Source organism: Sorex araneus, chromosome 1, assembly GCF_027595985.1.
Source record: "Sorex araneus isolate mSorAra2 chromosome 1, mSorAra2.pri, whole genome shotgun sequence".
In the NCBI taxonomy this organism is placed as follows: domain Eukaryota; kingdom Metazoa; phylum Chordata; class Mammalia; order Eulipotyphla; family Soricidae; genus Sorex; species Sorex araneus.
Window position 1 is genome coordinate 302,165,800 of NC_073302.1, and position 15,128 is coordinate 302,180,927.

Here is a 15,128-nt window from a genome sequence, read left to right on the forward strand (position 1 = left end):
ACCACCAAGGCAAATTATGTGGACTTGTACTATTATACCATCGCCATTGTCCAGACTGACTTCCCTCTCTCCCTCCACCTTCCCTCCCTCCCTCCCTCCCTCCCTCCCTCCCTCCCTCCCTCCCTCCCTCCTCCTCTCCCTCCCTCCCTCCCTCCCTCCCTCCCTCCTTCCTTCCTTCCTTCCTTCCTTCCTTCCTTCCTTCCTTCCTTCCTTCCTTCCTTCCTTCCTTCCTTCCTACCTTCCTTCCTTCCTTCCTTCCTTCCTTCCTTCCTTCCTTCCTTCCTTCCTTCCTTCCTTCCTTCCCTCCTTCCCTCCTTCCCTCCCTCCTTCCTTCCCTCCCTCCCTCCTTCCTTCTTCCCTTCCTCTCTCCCTCCCTCCCTCCCTTCCTTCCTCCCTCTCCCTCCCTCCCTCCCTTCCTTCCTCCCTTTCTCTCTCCCTTCCTCCCTCCTTCCCTCCCTCCTTCCCTCCCTCACTCCGTCCCTCCTTCCCTCCCTCCCTCCTTCCTCCCTCCCTTCCTCCCTCCCTCCCTCCCCTCCCTCCCTCCCTTCCTTCCTTCCTTCCTTCCTTCCTTCCTTCCTTCCTTCCTTCCTTCCTTCCTTCCTTCCTTCCTTCCTCCTTCTTCCTCCTTCCTTCCTTCCTTCCTTCCTTCCTTCCTTCCTTCCTTCCTTCCTTCCTTCCTTCCTTCCTTCCTTCCTTCCGTCCTCCCTCCTTCTTTCCTCTTTCCTTCCTCCTTCCTTCCTTCCTTCCTTCCTTCCTTCCTTCCTTCCTTCCTTCCTTCCTTCCTTCCTTCCTTCCTTCCTTCCTTCCTCCCTCCCTCCCTCCCTCCCTCCCTTCCTTCCTTCCTTCCTTCCTTCCTTCCTTCCTTCCTTCCTTCCTTCCTTCCTTCCTTCCTTCCTTCCTCCTTCTTCCTTCTTCCTTCCTTCCTTCCTTCCTTCCTCCTTCCTTCTTCCTTCCTTCTTCCTTCCTTCCTTCCTTCCTTCCTTCCTTCCTTCCTTCCTTCCTTCCTTCCTTCCTTCCTTCCTCCCTCCCTCCCTCCCTCCCTCCCTCCCTCCCTTCCTTCCTTCCTTCCTTCCTTCCTTCCTTCCTTCCTTCCTTCCTTCCTTCCTTCCTTCCTTCCTTCCTTCCTTCCTTCCTTCCTCCTTCTTTCCTCTTTCCTTCCTCCTTCCTTCCTTCCTTCCTTCCTCCCTTCCTCCCTCCCTCCCTCCCTCCCTCCCTCCCTCCCTTCCTTCCTTCCTTCCTTCCTTCCTTCCTTCCTTCCTTCCTTCCTTCCTTCCTTCCTTCCTTCCTTCCTTCCTTCTTCCTTCCTTCCTTCCTTCCTTCCTTCCTTCCTTCCTTCCTTCCTTCCTTCCTTCCTTCCTTCCTTCCTTCCTTCCTTCCTTGCTTCCTTCTGGCTCTGCACTCAGGAATTACTCCTGGCAGTGCTTGGTAGACCATATGAGATGCTGGGGATTGAACCCGGGTCAGGGGCATGCAAGGCAAACACTCTCCTGCTGTGCTATAGCTCCGGCCTCTGTTCAATGTATTTCTTTTCTCTCAGCTCATGTTGGAAAATGACCCATGATCTCACGGTCACCTTCCAAAGTGATTTCCCTTGGGACTGGCCTTGATGTCAGAGGTGGAAGAGTCACTTTCATGTGCATCCAGGTCAGAGTATTTGGTCTCGATTGTAGTCCGGCTCTGTGAAGCTTCCCCTGAGCGTTTCAGGAACCACACGATAATGTAGTGACAATAATGACTCTAGGGATTACGTATGTCTTTGGAGTTGACACTTTCTGCCGATGATGAGCCACCGGGGGACAGATGTCTAGACCTCCTGCTTTGTCTCAGGGCCTCCCTAGGCTTCGCTGTACTCCCCCAGCCCTTCCTTCCAATTCCTCCTCCCCGTGGCCCTTCTTGTCATGAGGTCTGTGTGGCCATTTTTGTCCCCGATTTTCCATCTCCGGCTCTCTCCCAGCTCTCTTTCTCATTTCTGACTTTTGGGGGCCACTTACCTATAATGGCCTCTGCTAATCCCAGTTCTGGAAACCCCTTTCTGGCCCTGTCGCTCTGCTGAGAACCCCCTCCTCCTGCAGATGAGCAAAGCCTTTGCTATGTGAAAGACGAAGCAAGTCCTGCAGGCCAGAGCCTGTGCAGGCAGTAAGCAGCTGGAACCATACACCCACTCTTCCTTTTTCTTTCTTGGGCCTCAGCTGGTGGTGCTTAGTGCTTCCTCCTGCCTCTGTGCTTGGGATCACTCCTGGAGGGGCTTGGGGAACCCCTGTGGGGTGACAGGGATCCAACGCAGGTCAGCCGCATGCAAGGCCAGTACCCCGCCTGCTGTACTATCTCTCTGGTCCGTAGATCAATCCTTTATTCTGAATAAAGGATATGAACCATGGGCCCGCATCCATGCCTTGCTCATGTACTGAGTTTCGAGGTATGTGCTACGGAGTTGTTGACGGAAGAGTCTGGGAGAGTTTAAGCCAGGCCAGGATGTGGGATGCCAGCAAATGAAAGGGTCACCCTCTGCGGGCACTGCTCCTGAGGGTGAGCCCAGGCCAGGCTAACTCCCCCTCTCTGTGGGCTCCCCAAAGGTCGGTTGCACGCTCTCTCTCCCCAGATGTTCCTTCTGGCCCCTTGGGGAATTCAGGTCCCCTGAAGCCGTCCATATCAGTTGTTCCAGGGGAGGGCGAGCAGAGATGTGCTTAAAAGGGGCTCCTGTACCTTTAAATTCTGGAAGTCAACTTGGCTCAGGAAGGCCAGCAGGCAAGGTCCAGCCCCCAGCAGAGAGAATAGCTGGATTCTCCATCCTGGGTCTTTGCAAGGGGACAGGCTGTGCCAGCCGGGCGCTCTCTGGCAGGCTGCTGGCAGCATGGCAGCAAAGCTGCGGGCCCTCCTCCTGGTCCTCGCGCTCACTCCTGGGCAGCTGGTCCCAGCCAGCGGCCGGAAGCTCCTGTTGTTTCTGCTGGATGGGTTTCGCTCTGACTACATCAGCGACGAGGCCCTGGAGTCCTTGCCCGGGTTCCGAGAGATTGTGAGCAGGGGCGTCAAAGTGGATTACCTGACCCCAGACTTCCCGAGTCTCTCCTACCCCAACTACTACACGCTCATGACCGGTGAGTGCCCTCAGCTCTCCGGGGTCCTCAGGGGAGGGCTGGCGTGCACCGGGGGCAGTTAGACACCCCGCATCTGTGTCTGATCTGAATGCTCAGGCTCTCTTCTGCCTCCGGTTGCCCAAGAATAGGGAAGAAATTGTGTGTGTGTGTGTATGTGTGTGTGTGTGTGTGTGTGTGTGTGTGTGTGTTGTTCTGCAAAAACTTTTCTTGCAGGTCCTCTTCAGATTTTCTCTGTGGAGGACAGAGAATGACAGGAATGGGTGACGGGGAAAGTGGTTCTTTGTTTCACGAGCACAAATCCCAGCCAACCCCTGTTTTCTAAGTTCAAGTTTTCAAAGTTCAACAGGTTCTTTCCGATGTTGTCTGCACCTAATACCTCCTGCCCCTTTGCTCCGGGTCATCTGTCATTCAGGAGTGTGTGTGTGTGTGTGTGTGTGTGTGTGTGTGTGTGTGTGTGTTTGTGTGTGTATGTGCCAGACGGCAGCGAGAGGGAGGGAAGGGCTGGGTCTTGCCTTGCAGTGCTAATTGGAAATGCCACTTGTCACTTTTTTGGGCCAGGGCAACTGACAAGGAGGAGGGAAAACTCTTCTGCATTTTCTCTTTCCATCTTTAAGTCTTCAACCTTGGCACCGCATAGATTCTCCTGGGTAGTGAGTGACAGGAGTGACTCCTGAGCACAGAGCCAAGAGTAGTTCCTGAGCACTGCCGGGAGGGACCCAAATCTCTACCTCTCCCAAAAAAGTGAGCATTTAAAAAAAACCTAGCGACCCTCTCCTTTGCTCAGTGTGGGGACGTTGGCTTTTATCTTAAGGTGAACTTTGCCTGCGCTCATGGAATGTCAACCAGAATTTTGATCTTATCGGTCCTGTCTGTGCCTCAGTGTGGCTTTCCAGCCTCCTGCTTGTTTTTCAGTTAATCTTTGTGAAGACCAGGGAGAGGTTAGGAATTTTGGAAAAACTTAGGAATGCGCTCTTCCTGCGGCTCTGCAGGACCTGTGGTGAGCTCGGTGAACAGGGAAAATGCTCTGACTTAAGCAAGCAGGAAGGAGACAGGCATGTGGGTCCCCCGCCGAACCTGAGAGTCTGGAAACGTGAATGGAAATCTGGAACTTTGGGTCTCAGAGAAAGGCCATCCGCGGAACGGTCAAGGAGACTTTAGGGAATTAGAAGCGAAGGCTTGGAGAGGGAGGGAAAAAAGGCAAGCTGCTCACAATCAGAGGAATTTGTTTCCTGTTGTTTTATTTTCCCCAACAGACGAACAACCAGAGTCTTTGCTTTAAGAAGGATGAACAAAAAAAAGGCTCTGGCTGCCCTTGGCACTGTCACGCTGCCCAGGAAGCTGAGCCGGGCTGCTGACGGCCACACAGATCGTCTTTGTGCGGTGCACACGCAGCGTCGCCCGCTCCAGCGTCTCCAGGGCCTCCCCTGAACGCATTGAGGGGGCAGCTGCCACATGCCCTCCTTGCCAGCCCGCAGTAGAATCAGCCTTAAGAAAGTCAGGGTTGGGGGGGGGTGCTGGAGTGATAGCACAGCGGGTAGGGCATTTACTTTGCACTGACTGACCTGGTTCAATCCTCAGCATCCCATATGGTCCCCCAAGCACCTCTAGAAGTAATTCTTGAGTGCAGAGCCAGCAGTGAGCCCTGAGCATCGCTGGGTGGACCCCCAAAATCAAAATAAATAAATAAACCAGGATCAACTAAAGAACAACAACAACAACAACAAAACAACAACAAGAACAACAACAGAAAGTCAGGGTTGGCCCCAGTGCAGTGGGGAAGACTTCTGCCTTGTACACAGCCAACTCAGGTTCGATTCCCAGCATCCCATAGGTGCTCAGGGAACCATATGGAGTGCCAGGGATCAAGCCTGGGTCTGTACATGCAAGGCAAGTACATACCTACTGTATTAGCTCCAGCCCCACCAGATCTTTTTGGCACTGACAGTTACTCTGTATTTTTTTGTTGTTGTCTTTTGCTTTGGGGTTGGCTTTGAAAGGTGGGGTGTCATGCAGCGGTGCTGGAGGATACTTTCAGCTCTGTGCATGGGATCGCTCTTGGCAGACTTCAGGGGACCATGTGTTGCCAGGGTTGGCTGCAAACAAATCAAGTGCCTTAGCCCATGTTCAACCGCTCCAGGCTGAGGCATTGTTTGAAGGTTCCTTTGAATTTTAAAAAGCCGATTGTCTCACTTTATGAATTATTGACCATATGACATAAAGCTCTTGGTGTTACTTTTTGCATAGTGGAGAGTGAGGGGGGTTTGGAGAGAAGTCTCTCTGGCATCAACAGAACTAGGCTGGAGTCTTAAAATTTATTTTTATTAAGACACTGTGATTAACAAAATTTTTCATTATAGAGTTACTTAATCCCACCACCAACATACCCAGGTTCCCTCCCATCCCCCAGCCTGCCCCCTTGGCAGGTATGTAAACATTTATTTTATATTACTCAGTCCAGTAAAAATAGTAAGGCAAGTAAAATTATCAGAAAATAAATCAATAAAAGACAACGTGTGGTAATTAATTTTTAATCTTTCTTCTTAATCTATTATAGGGCAAACAACCATATGCACCATTAGTGAGTGCCATACTCAATGCCACGATGGGATGTTTCTCCTGTCCTTTAAAGAAGCTCTTCTAATGCCTCTTGAAAAACTGTTTTCAAGGTTATGAATTCCTTGAGCTGGTGCTTTTCCATGAAGCTCTGTGCTGTTCCTCAAATCTGAATGATAACCCAGCTGGATAGAGTATTCTTGGCAAGATGTTCATTTCATTATATTTTCGTACTGTGTCTTTCCATTTTCTTCCGCTTTCAGAGTCTTGTTTGATAGATTTGTTTTACATGTTAGGGACTTTCCTATGTACATAAATTCTTTTTTTGGGGGGGGTTCTTGCTACTTTAGGTATTTTTGTCACTCTCTTTGAATTTTGTCATTTCAAGTACAATATGTCTTGAAGTTTTCCTAGCTGGGTCCATTTTTGCTGGGAGACCCTTCCAATCTCTTAGCTCTTGGTGCCTGTGATCTTAAGCTCTGGGATATATTGGAGTCTTGAAAAGTTGAAACTATTCAGAAAACCTTTGGACAAGCTGACGCATTGTCCTGGGCCTCAGTCTCTCTGCAGCTAAGTCTTAGTTAGACCAAGATTGCAGGGGCTGCTCCATAGAAAGGTAGCAATGCATAGATGCATAGAGGATTTTAAAAAAATGCTTCCTAGCCCTTCTTGGGAGGCATTGATATAGAATTTAAGCACATGAGCGAAACTCTCTGGAAAAGAGAATTTCAAGGGATGCCAATGAGTGGTGAGAGGACATGACTAGTAGCAGATTTTGTTAGGAACTCTGCAAATCAGCTAGCCCAGCCTTCAGCAAGGACCCACTCTGATTTTCCCCCTCTCCACCAAAATCTATTTGCACAAAGACAAAAGAAAGCACAGCTCCAATAGTGATCAAGGAGACCCATCAAACGATTGCGTGGGACAGACAGATTTGTCCAAGTGGGTCTTGGGCCCTGCTCTCGATGTGAGGAGAGACACAGTAGAGTCCTGCTGACAATCTCAGTTATGACAAGGCAAGAATTGTGTCCCACAAGTCCAGCCTCAATCCCAACCCCCCCAGGGCCACAGAGCATCCTGGAAGATAAGGTCTGACGAAGAGGTGATGAAATTAAAAGGGGGCTCTGGAGCAGGACCTGAATCCAGAATTACTCATGTTCCCCAGTAAAGAGAAAAGGGGACTTGGAATAAACAGGCCCCTGGAGTGCCCCCCTTGGGAACCCAGGGAAAGGGGCCAGCCGTCTGGACACCAAGAGGAGAGGACACAGCACAAATCAACAGGCTGACACCTGGTTCTTGAACTTGCAGCCTTCAGAGCAGGCAGAAATCACATTTACTATCCCTCCATGAAGCCAGCTGGTGGTGCTTTGCTATGGAGACCTGTGCCGATGAATATAAAAAAATCCAATGGGGTTTGCTTCCCCAGCCTGCTGCAGGAAAGAGAATTTTCTTCCATTTGTTGTCACGAGTGAATGCGTTCTGATGGAGACGCCCATGGGTGCATCTTATTTGCCACCTAAGCACTCTGTCAGAAGAGTTGGTGTAGATTAACTGAATTTTAGTTAAAACACAACCCAAACGGCCGGCTGCTGGGATCCTTCCTGTCTGAATCTGCTGCGCTTTGGGTCTCTTAGGTGTTAACCACCTTTGGGGTCAGTGTAGGTTAGACCTATGGGAGGTTTAAAGCAGTGAAGTGTCGTTGCAGATGAGAGATGCGTCCTGTGCAGGGAAAGATCACGCTGTGTGTAGCTGGAGGCAGCAGAACTCAGGTTCACTTGGCTAAGCAGAGTGGCAGCATTGGTTCATAATTTTTGTTTGGTTTTGGGCCACACCTGGCAGTGCTCAGGTCTTATTCCTGTCTCTGTGCTCAGGGACCACACCTAGCACAGTATCTGGGAGCCATGACCACTGCAGCAGATTGAACCAAGGAGGGTTCCATGCAAGGCCAGGGCCTTAACCCCTCCGCTGTCTCTCTGGTCCTTATTTGTAAATCTTTTTTATAGTACATTCATTTTAAAATTTTTTTGTTTGGGGGTCACACCCAGCGATGTAAAGGGGTTTCTCTTGGCTCTGCACTCAGGAATTATTCCTGGCAGTGCTCGGGGAGCTATTTGTGATGCTGGGGATCCAACCCGGGTATGCTGTGTCCTCCCCACTGGACTATGGCTCCAGCCCCTATTTGTGATTCTTGAAATCTCTGGGTAAGCAGTTGGGAAAAGTAGCCCAGAAATGTCCTGAGTTGCAGGGAACTCCATCGAGAATGTTCTATTTTCTGAAAATAACGTATCAGGCGATGCATCGATGCCAAAATCTGTCTCCTGTACAGTATATCACCGTCTGGACAATACTAAGAAACGTGTAACTATAGAGCTGGGAGCAAGGGGCTTGGCTGTAGACAGTAAGGGAAGTCAGCAGTGGGCCTTGAGGTTGCTCCCAGTTGTCACACAGCCATTGGTGATGCTGATTTGGTGTGACTGCAGGGTTGTGTGTGGCACTAGGGACCCAGAGGCAGAGGCTCACCCAAGTCCAGACCAGGAGCCAGGTGGTGTTTGCCTTAAAGTGCTTTTTAATCCACTGCTGGAATCAAAGAAAAATCAATTATGCTAACCGCTCAAAACTACCCTGGAGCCAAACACGTTTCCTACTGCTAAAATGGGAATAACAAATCTCCCCCAGGGAGCCAGGATCCCAAATTCCAGAGCCTGAGGTCCTGGGTTGAAGTAAGGGCTCACCTGCTTTTAAGAAAATTGCTGATTTACACCAAAATCTGCCATGATTTAGACCCAAGAAAATCAGTGCAGAAAACTCACGAGAAATTGGGTTCAAAGCTTCCACCCTTAGTCTTCTGGAGAATTCATTTTTTTTTCTCTAGGGGATGTGCCCAGGGAGGGTTTGAAGTCCCCAAGGCAGGGGCTGGAGCAATAGGACAGTGGGTAGAGCACTTTTTTTACACTCAGCCAAGCCTGGTTCGAGCCCTGGCACCCCAGGTGGTCTACTGAGCCCTACCAAGAGTGATCCCAGAGCACAGAGCCAGGAGTGAGCCCTGAGCACAAAGCTAGGAGTGAGCCCTGAGCACAGCCAGGGGATACCCCCAAACAACAACAAAAAAAATAGTTGTCCATTGCCAGTGGTTTGGACATGACCTCCCAGGCTGCCAGGTTCTTGCTCAGACGGGTTTTTGCTCACCTTGCCAGCTTCCTAATTTAGACTCCTCCTCGCGCTGTGCTCCTGCTTGCCCAAACCAGTCCTGTTTTTCACCAGAGGCGGCCTGGGGGCCTTGGGAAGCGTTTTCAGGCTGTGCAGACCTTCCAAGGAAAGCTGAACTCTCCAGGCCCTGGCCACTCCTGGCCTCATCCCCACACCCTTCCTTTGGCCTCTTCTTCTGGGCCACTGGCCACAGAGCACCTTTGAACTTGACCTGAACTTTTTGTTCCTGCTGCTGGAACTGCTTGGCCCAGAGAAGACCTCAGGTGCCCAGCTGGTGCGGGTTCCCTGCTCTCTGCCACCGCCTGCCGGCCATGGGCTGGAAGCACCTTCCTAGCTGTCCCCATCTGGTCGCCCACTCTAGCTTTCATCAGGGTGCCTGTAACCTGGAGATGCATTTGGAAATCCCTGCCCAAAGAAGAATGGTTGTGGGGGGTAGTTAAGACAGCTGAAGCAAGCTTATTTATTTTGTTTTGGGGGCTGTGCTTGGTGATGTTCAGGGCTTACTCCTGGCTCTGCTTAGGGATAACTCCTGGCGGGCATGGAGGGCCAGATGGGTTGTGGGGGATGGAACCCAGGTCGGCTGCATGCAAGGCAGGCGCCCTACTACCCTCTGGACCATCTCTCTGACCCTTAAGCAAGCTTTCTTAACACCAGCGAACCCTCACTTTGCAGCATTTGCCCCATCCTCCACGGAGCCCCTGCAGTCTCTGGAGCTTGGGGGAGTTCTGATACCTCACTTCTCGGGCTGGTGGATTGGCAGGACCTTTCGAATCCATCCAGGGCTTCTGGAAGTTTGGGTAAAACTGAGTAACGGTTGTGTCTCTCAAGTACCTGCTATATCCTCGATGGTTAATTCAGGGTGAGCTTGAGTCAGCATGTTTGTGTTCGATTTCATTTTATGTGGTGGGTTTGGGGGCCACAGTTGGAGGTGCTCAGGGCTTATAATGTTCAGGAAACACTATAGAGTGCCAGGGATTCAAATTCAGTTTGGCCAAGTCAAGGATAAGCGTCTTAACCCTTGTGCTATGCTGACATTTTAAAGCCCTGTGAGCAGGGCTGCTGTGTTCACCGTCTCCCAGGTGAGGAGGCGGTGGGGCAGGTTCAGACCCCTCTCCCCACACCACCTCCATCTGGTGTGTAACATTCGGGTCTCAGTGCAAATTTAGTGGGAACTGACCCACCTCCTCCCGTCTTTAGCTACGACTGAGGCAACAAGACAGAGAGGGATTGGGGCCCTGTGGGCCCGTCTGGACAAAGGGCCGCCCACGCTGACCTCCTAAATAGACATTCTGGTGAAAAATCCTGCAGATGCTTTTCCCCTTCGAGGAAGTAACTCCTCCCAGGCCCCAAGCAAAGCCACCCCCGCATTGAACCAGCCTGGGCCCACCCAGATCCACAGTTGACTGTGCTTTGGGGTGGATCTAATTCCAGGTTCCAGTCACTCCCAGTCTGGCTTATTCTCTTGCAGCTTAGCCAGCTGGCCCTGTCCCAAACCATGGCATGACTCTTGGGACGTCTGAGTAGGGCTCTCAAAGGCCACTTTGCAAGTGTTTGCCTGAGCAAAATTGGACACTCTGACTACATGAACAAAGATAGGCAAAGGTGAAAAGGCCCACTAGATCCAATGCAAACCTCATCCCCTCACCCACTCGGGACATTCAGGATGACGAAATGCAAAAAGCAGAAGGAAGCTTCAAAATGCCAAGTGTATTTATTTGCCTTCAGGCACAGAAGACCCTACATATGAAGCCAATAGCAGATATGGGCAGAAATGTCTACTTACATTTCATTATGTATTTTAAGCAATGTGTAATACAATTATATAATTTTATCAATTATAATATCATTTACTTTTATTAATTTACCGTTGACACACATTTAAAATGGAATTGACTTTATTAGTTTTTGTGAGTTCTTTTGTTTTGGGGTATATTATTTACAGGATATATGATTACAATAGTTTTTTTCTCAGACAGTGACTGTCATTTAATGTTGATGAGGTTCTATTTATCATTGTTTCTTCACTTGCTACGTGTACTTTTTGCATCAGATCTTAGAAATAATTGTCTAATACAATATTGTGAATATGTTCTCCTGCTTTTCCTTCTGAAACAGTTTTCTTTCAGCTCTTTGAAGTTTGTGATTCACTTTGGGTTAATTTTTTATGATTAGTGTGAGGTACTTACTGTGCTATTATTCATCGAAAAGACTATTGTTCCTTTACCACAGAATTTTCATGACACTTTTGTTGAAAAGCAACTAACCATAAATGATAGATCTTGTTCCTACACTCTTAGGTTTTATTACATTGTTCTGTATAATTTTTTTTATACTTGGACCACAATGTCAGGATACCTATAGATTTATTTTTTTTTTGCTTTTTGGGTCACATCCGGCCATGCACAGGGGTTACTCCTGGCTCTGCACTCAGGAATTACTCCTGGCGGCGCTCAGGGGACCATATTGGATGCTGGGAATCAAACCCGGGTCAGCTGCGTGCAAGGCAAATGCCCTACCCACTGTGCTATTGCTCCAGCCCCCTGGATACCTATAGATTTGTAGTATGAAATAGCAATCTATAAGTCAAACAACTTATAAATACAGCTTATAGATTATACTTCTTTTGAAAGATCATTTTGTCATTTTGAGTCATTTTGTTTCCTAATGAGTTTTAGAATAAGCTTATCATCTTTGTGAGGGGAGTTTGAAAACCCAACTAGGATGTTGATAGGAATTGTGATGTTTTTAAAATTGTGATTACTGGGCAGGAGTGATAGTACAGCAGGTAGGGTATTTGCCCTGCATGTGGCCAACCTGGGTTCGATCCCTGGCATCCCATATGGTCCCCTGAGCACTGTCAGGAGTGATTGCTGAGTGCAGAGCCAGGAATAACCCCTGAGCATTGCCGGATATGATGCCCCCAAAATGTGATTATTATTTATTAACTTTTCTTATTTAATATCACTGTATCACTGTCATCCCATTGTTCATCGATTTACTCGAGCGGGCACCAGTAACACCTCTATTACACTCAGCCCTGAGATTTTAGTGTTATTTTTTGCTTTTTTGGGATCACACCTGGCGATGCACAGGGGTTACTCCTGGCTATGCACTCAGGAATCACCCCTGGCAGTGCTAAGGGGACCATATGGGATGCTAGGAATCAAACCCGGGTTGGTCGCATGCAAGGCAAAGGCTCTACCTGCTGTGCTATCGCTTCAGACCCAGCCCTGAGATTTTAGTAACCTCTCCTTACTCATCTTTCCCAACGATTGGAGGCTATTCCAGGGTCAGGGTAATGAGACCTATCGTTACTGTTTTTGGCATATTGAATACGCCACAGGTAGCTTGCCAGGCTCTGCCGTGCAGGCGGGATCCTCTCAGTAGCTTGCCAGGCTCTCTGAGAAGTATGTATATATATTTTACTGTATTTGCGATATGAATATGCCACAGGGAGCATGCCAGGCTCTCCCATGTGGGCAATAGACTCTCAGTAGCTTGTCAGGTTCTTCAAGAGGGAGTTAGGCCATTAGATGTATAAACCGGGAACTTGGTTTTATAGTCTCTGGATGTTGGCTGTTGATGGGATGACATGGTGCTGGGGGCAGTTTCTGGATGTGACTCTCTAGCTACTGAAAAATGGGGGATCTGGGTGGAAGAGGCCCAGTTCCGATTCGAGCAGCCTTAGAGATCTTGGCCCTGGGTCCCGCACACCTGTTTTCCTCTGCCTGTTCCTTTATGCGTGAGACTTGTCCGAACATGTGGAGTGTGGCCTTGAGCATGGCTGTGGCTGGGTTCCGGAGGTCTTCAACAGATACTAAACAGATATTAATAACAGTTATTAAATAATTCAGGAAGTACTATAATCTTAATAATATTAATTTTTCTTATCCATAAGCATGGTATTCATTAATTTGGGTTCCAAATTCTTTCTGAAATAGTTCAGAGTTTTTAGTGTTTAAGTGTTACATTTACTTTATCAAATATTTCTTTGAATTTTATTCTTTTCAAAGTGCTGGTGAATGGAATTATGCTCTTTAGTTCATTTTTGCATGGTATTAAAATTAACATGGTAGTGTTATCTTGCATCTGGCTGCTTAATGAATTCATTCATTTTCCCCCACTTTATTTAAACCCGATGGTTTACAAAGGTGTTCACAGTGCATTTGTTACAGGCATTTGATATTCCAATCCCAATACCACTATCACTGTGATGGTCTCTCCACCACTTTCCCTCTTTTTCCAACCACCCTATAAGCCTGCTCTATAGCAGCCCCAGATAATTTATTTTATATTGCTTGCTACCACTAGACCATTAGAAGGCGAATAGAATTATCAAAAAATACTTCAGTGAAAGAAAATTTGTTAAAATTGTTGTATTCACCATGGGGATACGAAGCCCTTGTCTGAGGCTTTATTAAGCTGTTGTTGCTACCTGAGTCCTTCGGTGTTAATATTTTTGTGAGTTGAGCTTAGTTGGCTTCTACATTACATTCCCATCCAATCTGGTGTACTCCTACTGGGATGTTAGTACTGTAGAGTTTAGAGATGTTGAGCGATCCAGAATATCCAGAATATTTAACTGGGCAGTAAGCTTACATGGCAGCGGTGGTGGAATGTGGATCAGATTTACTCATTTAATAATATTTTGTGGATTCCTCGGGAGCTTCTGCAAGCATGAAGACTTGAACACGCATGTTTCCTGATGATAGTAAGAGCTACTTTTTCCTTTCTAATCTTGAGACCTACACTGATTCCCAGAATCATCTATGGAATTATGTAAGGGTTGTTTTTGCAGATGACAGAATTAAGTCTAGAGGGAGTACGTAGGTGTCTTGTTTGAAGTTTCTTAGACAGGAAATGAGTAAATTCGGACCAGAACATCACACTTGTGTCCCCATCCACCCTCCAGCATTTGCTTCACACCACCTCCAGGGGGCAGAGCTGAGAACCCAACATATGACCTACATTGCAGCAACACTGGTTATTCCTTTTGACTAGATGCACCAAGCAGGGGTCAGAATGGCCATTTCTCAAATGTCACCGATATGGTGCACCTTGGTTAGGTATGGGTGGTAATCATCTTCTAACTCAATTCCCACAAGGTCAGCATAGCTTCATTTGACAGATGAGAGAACCAAGGCAGAGAGGGACTGCCCGGTTCAAAACCACAGAGCTCCACTTGTCGTGGGAACAGGTGTAGGAAACCTCACACTCCTCTGAGAACGTCTTGCAGCCTTATCCTTCCTGTTTTTAAGAGAGCTGCTGGGGGGTGGGGTGGGGCAGCTGCCCTGGCACCAGGCTGTGTCTGGTCCTCAGACAGTGACCTTGGAGCTGTGTTAAGCACATGGCAGGAGGCTGGACACACAGACACCACAGTGTGTGCCATGCTGCCCTTCCAGGCTTCTTCCAGAGGAAGCCACCTCATGGACAGTGAAATGCAGTTGTAAATCTTCCATTGTGCCTCTCAATAGACAATGCCCTACAATGAACACTTCTGGGCCCAAGTATAAAGGAGAGGATTCAACCTCAGACACTCAACTGCTTATCCTAGAGGCCCAGGGCTGAGCTGTGGTGAGAACGGGTAGAAACAGGCTCCTTTTTCATGTGCCACATCTGGGTCTGTGACCCCCTGACCGCCTCTGTGCAGTTCTGGACTCAACGCTTCTGATTGTCCTTCATTCTGGGGTTGCTGGGAGGGCCTGGTAGTCCCCACGAGGGCAGGAGCCATGTCATCCTCCGTCCCAAATCAACAGACTCTGGCCCTGATGCTGAGGAAAAACTCGATAAATGGCCTCTTTGTATGCTGGCTTTAAAGTGACTTGAAAACTGCTGTGTCATTAATATTCAGCCCGTTGCCTTTGAAGCCGTTCCCTGTCCCCTTGTACCCTCAACTTCTAATAGAAAGGGAATCCCCACAGCCAACCCACCCAAAGTGCTGGCAGAGTGGCAATCCTAATGGGCGGCAAGGACCCCCTTTACAGGTCCATGATGGTCTCCGCAGTCTTCTTCCCCAAGTCATTCCACAGCCAGCCAGAAAAGCATTCAGGGAACCGCGACAGGTCTGAGGAGCGCATTTGCAAGCCATGTCAAGCATTTTAAGAGGCAAGTGGACACCTCACTGAAAACGCTTTGGCTTCACATTCCAGACGGACGAGTAACCCGGTGCTCTCGTCTAGCAACTTTTTTTTTTTTAATTCCCGAGAGTTTCCAGGTTGAGGCATCGGAGTCATTCCCAACTTAATGTGCAAGTGTTTCCCTCAGTGACAGTTC

At 48.7% G+C, this 15,128-nt stretch overlaps 1 protein-coding gene across 1 annotated transcript in view; it reads left to right on the forward strand.

The window, feature by feature from the left end:
• Nucleotides 1-2,795: 2,795 nt before the first annotated feature.
• Nucleotides 2,796-15,128, forward strand: part of ENPP6 (ectonucleotide pyrophosphatase/phosphodiesterase 6) — a 104,511-nt gene continuing 92,178 nt past the window's right edge. Inside the window, exon 1 of the mRNA XM_004614723.2 lies at nucleotides 2,796-3,095. Coding sequence (XP_004614780.1) covers nucleotides 2,852-3,095 — 244 coding nt within the window. The 5' untranslated portion in view covers nucleotides 2,796-2,851. The remainder of the gene's footprint in view (nucleotides 3,096-15,128) is intronic.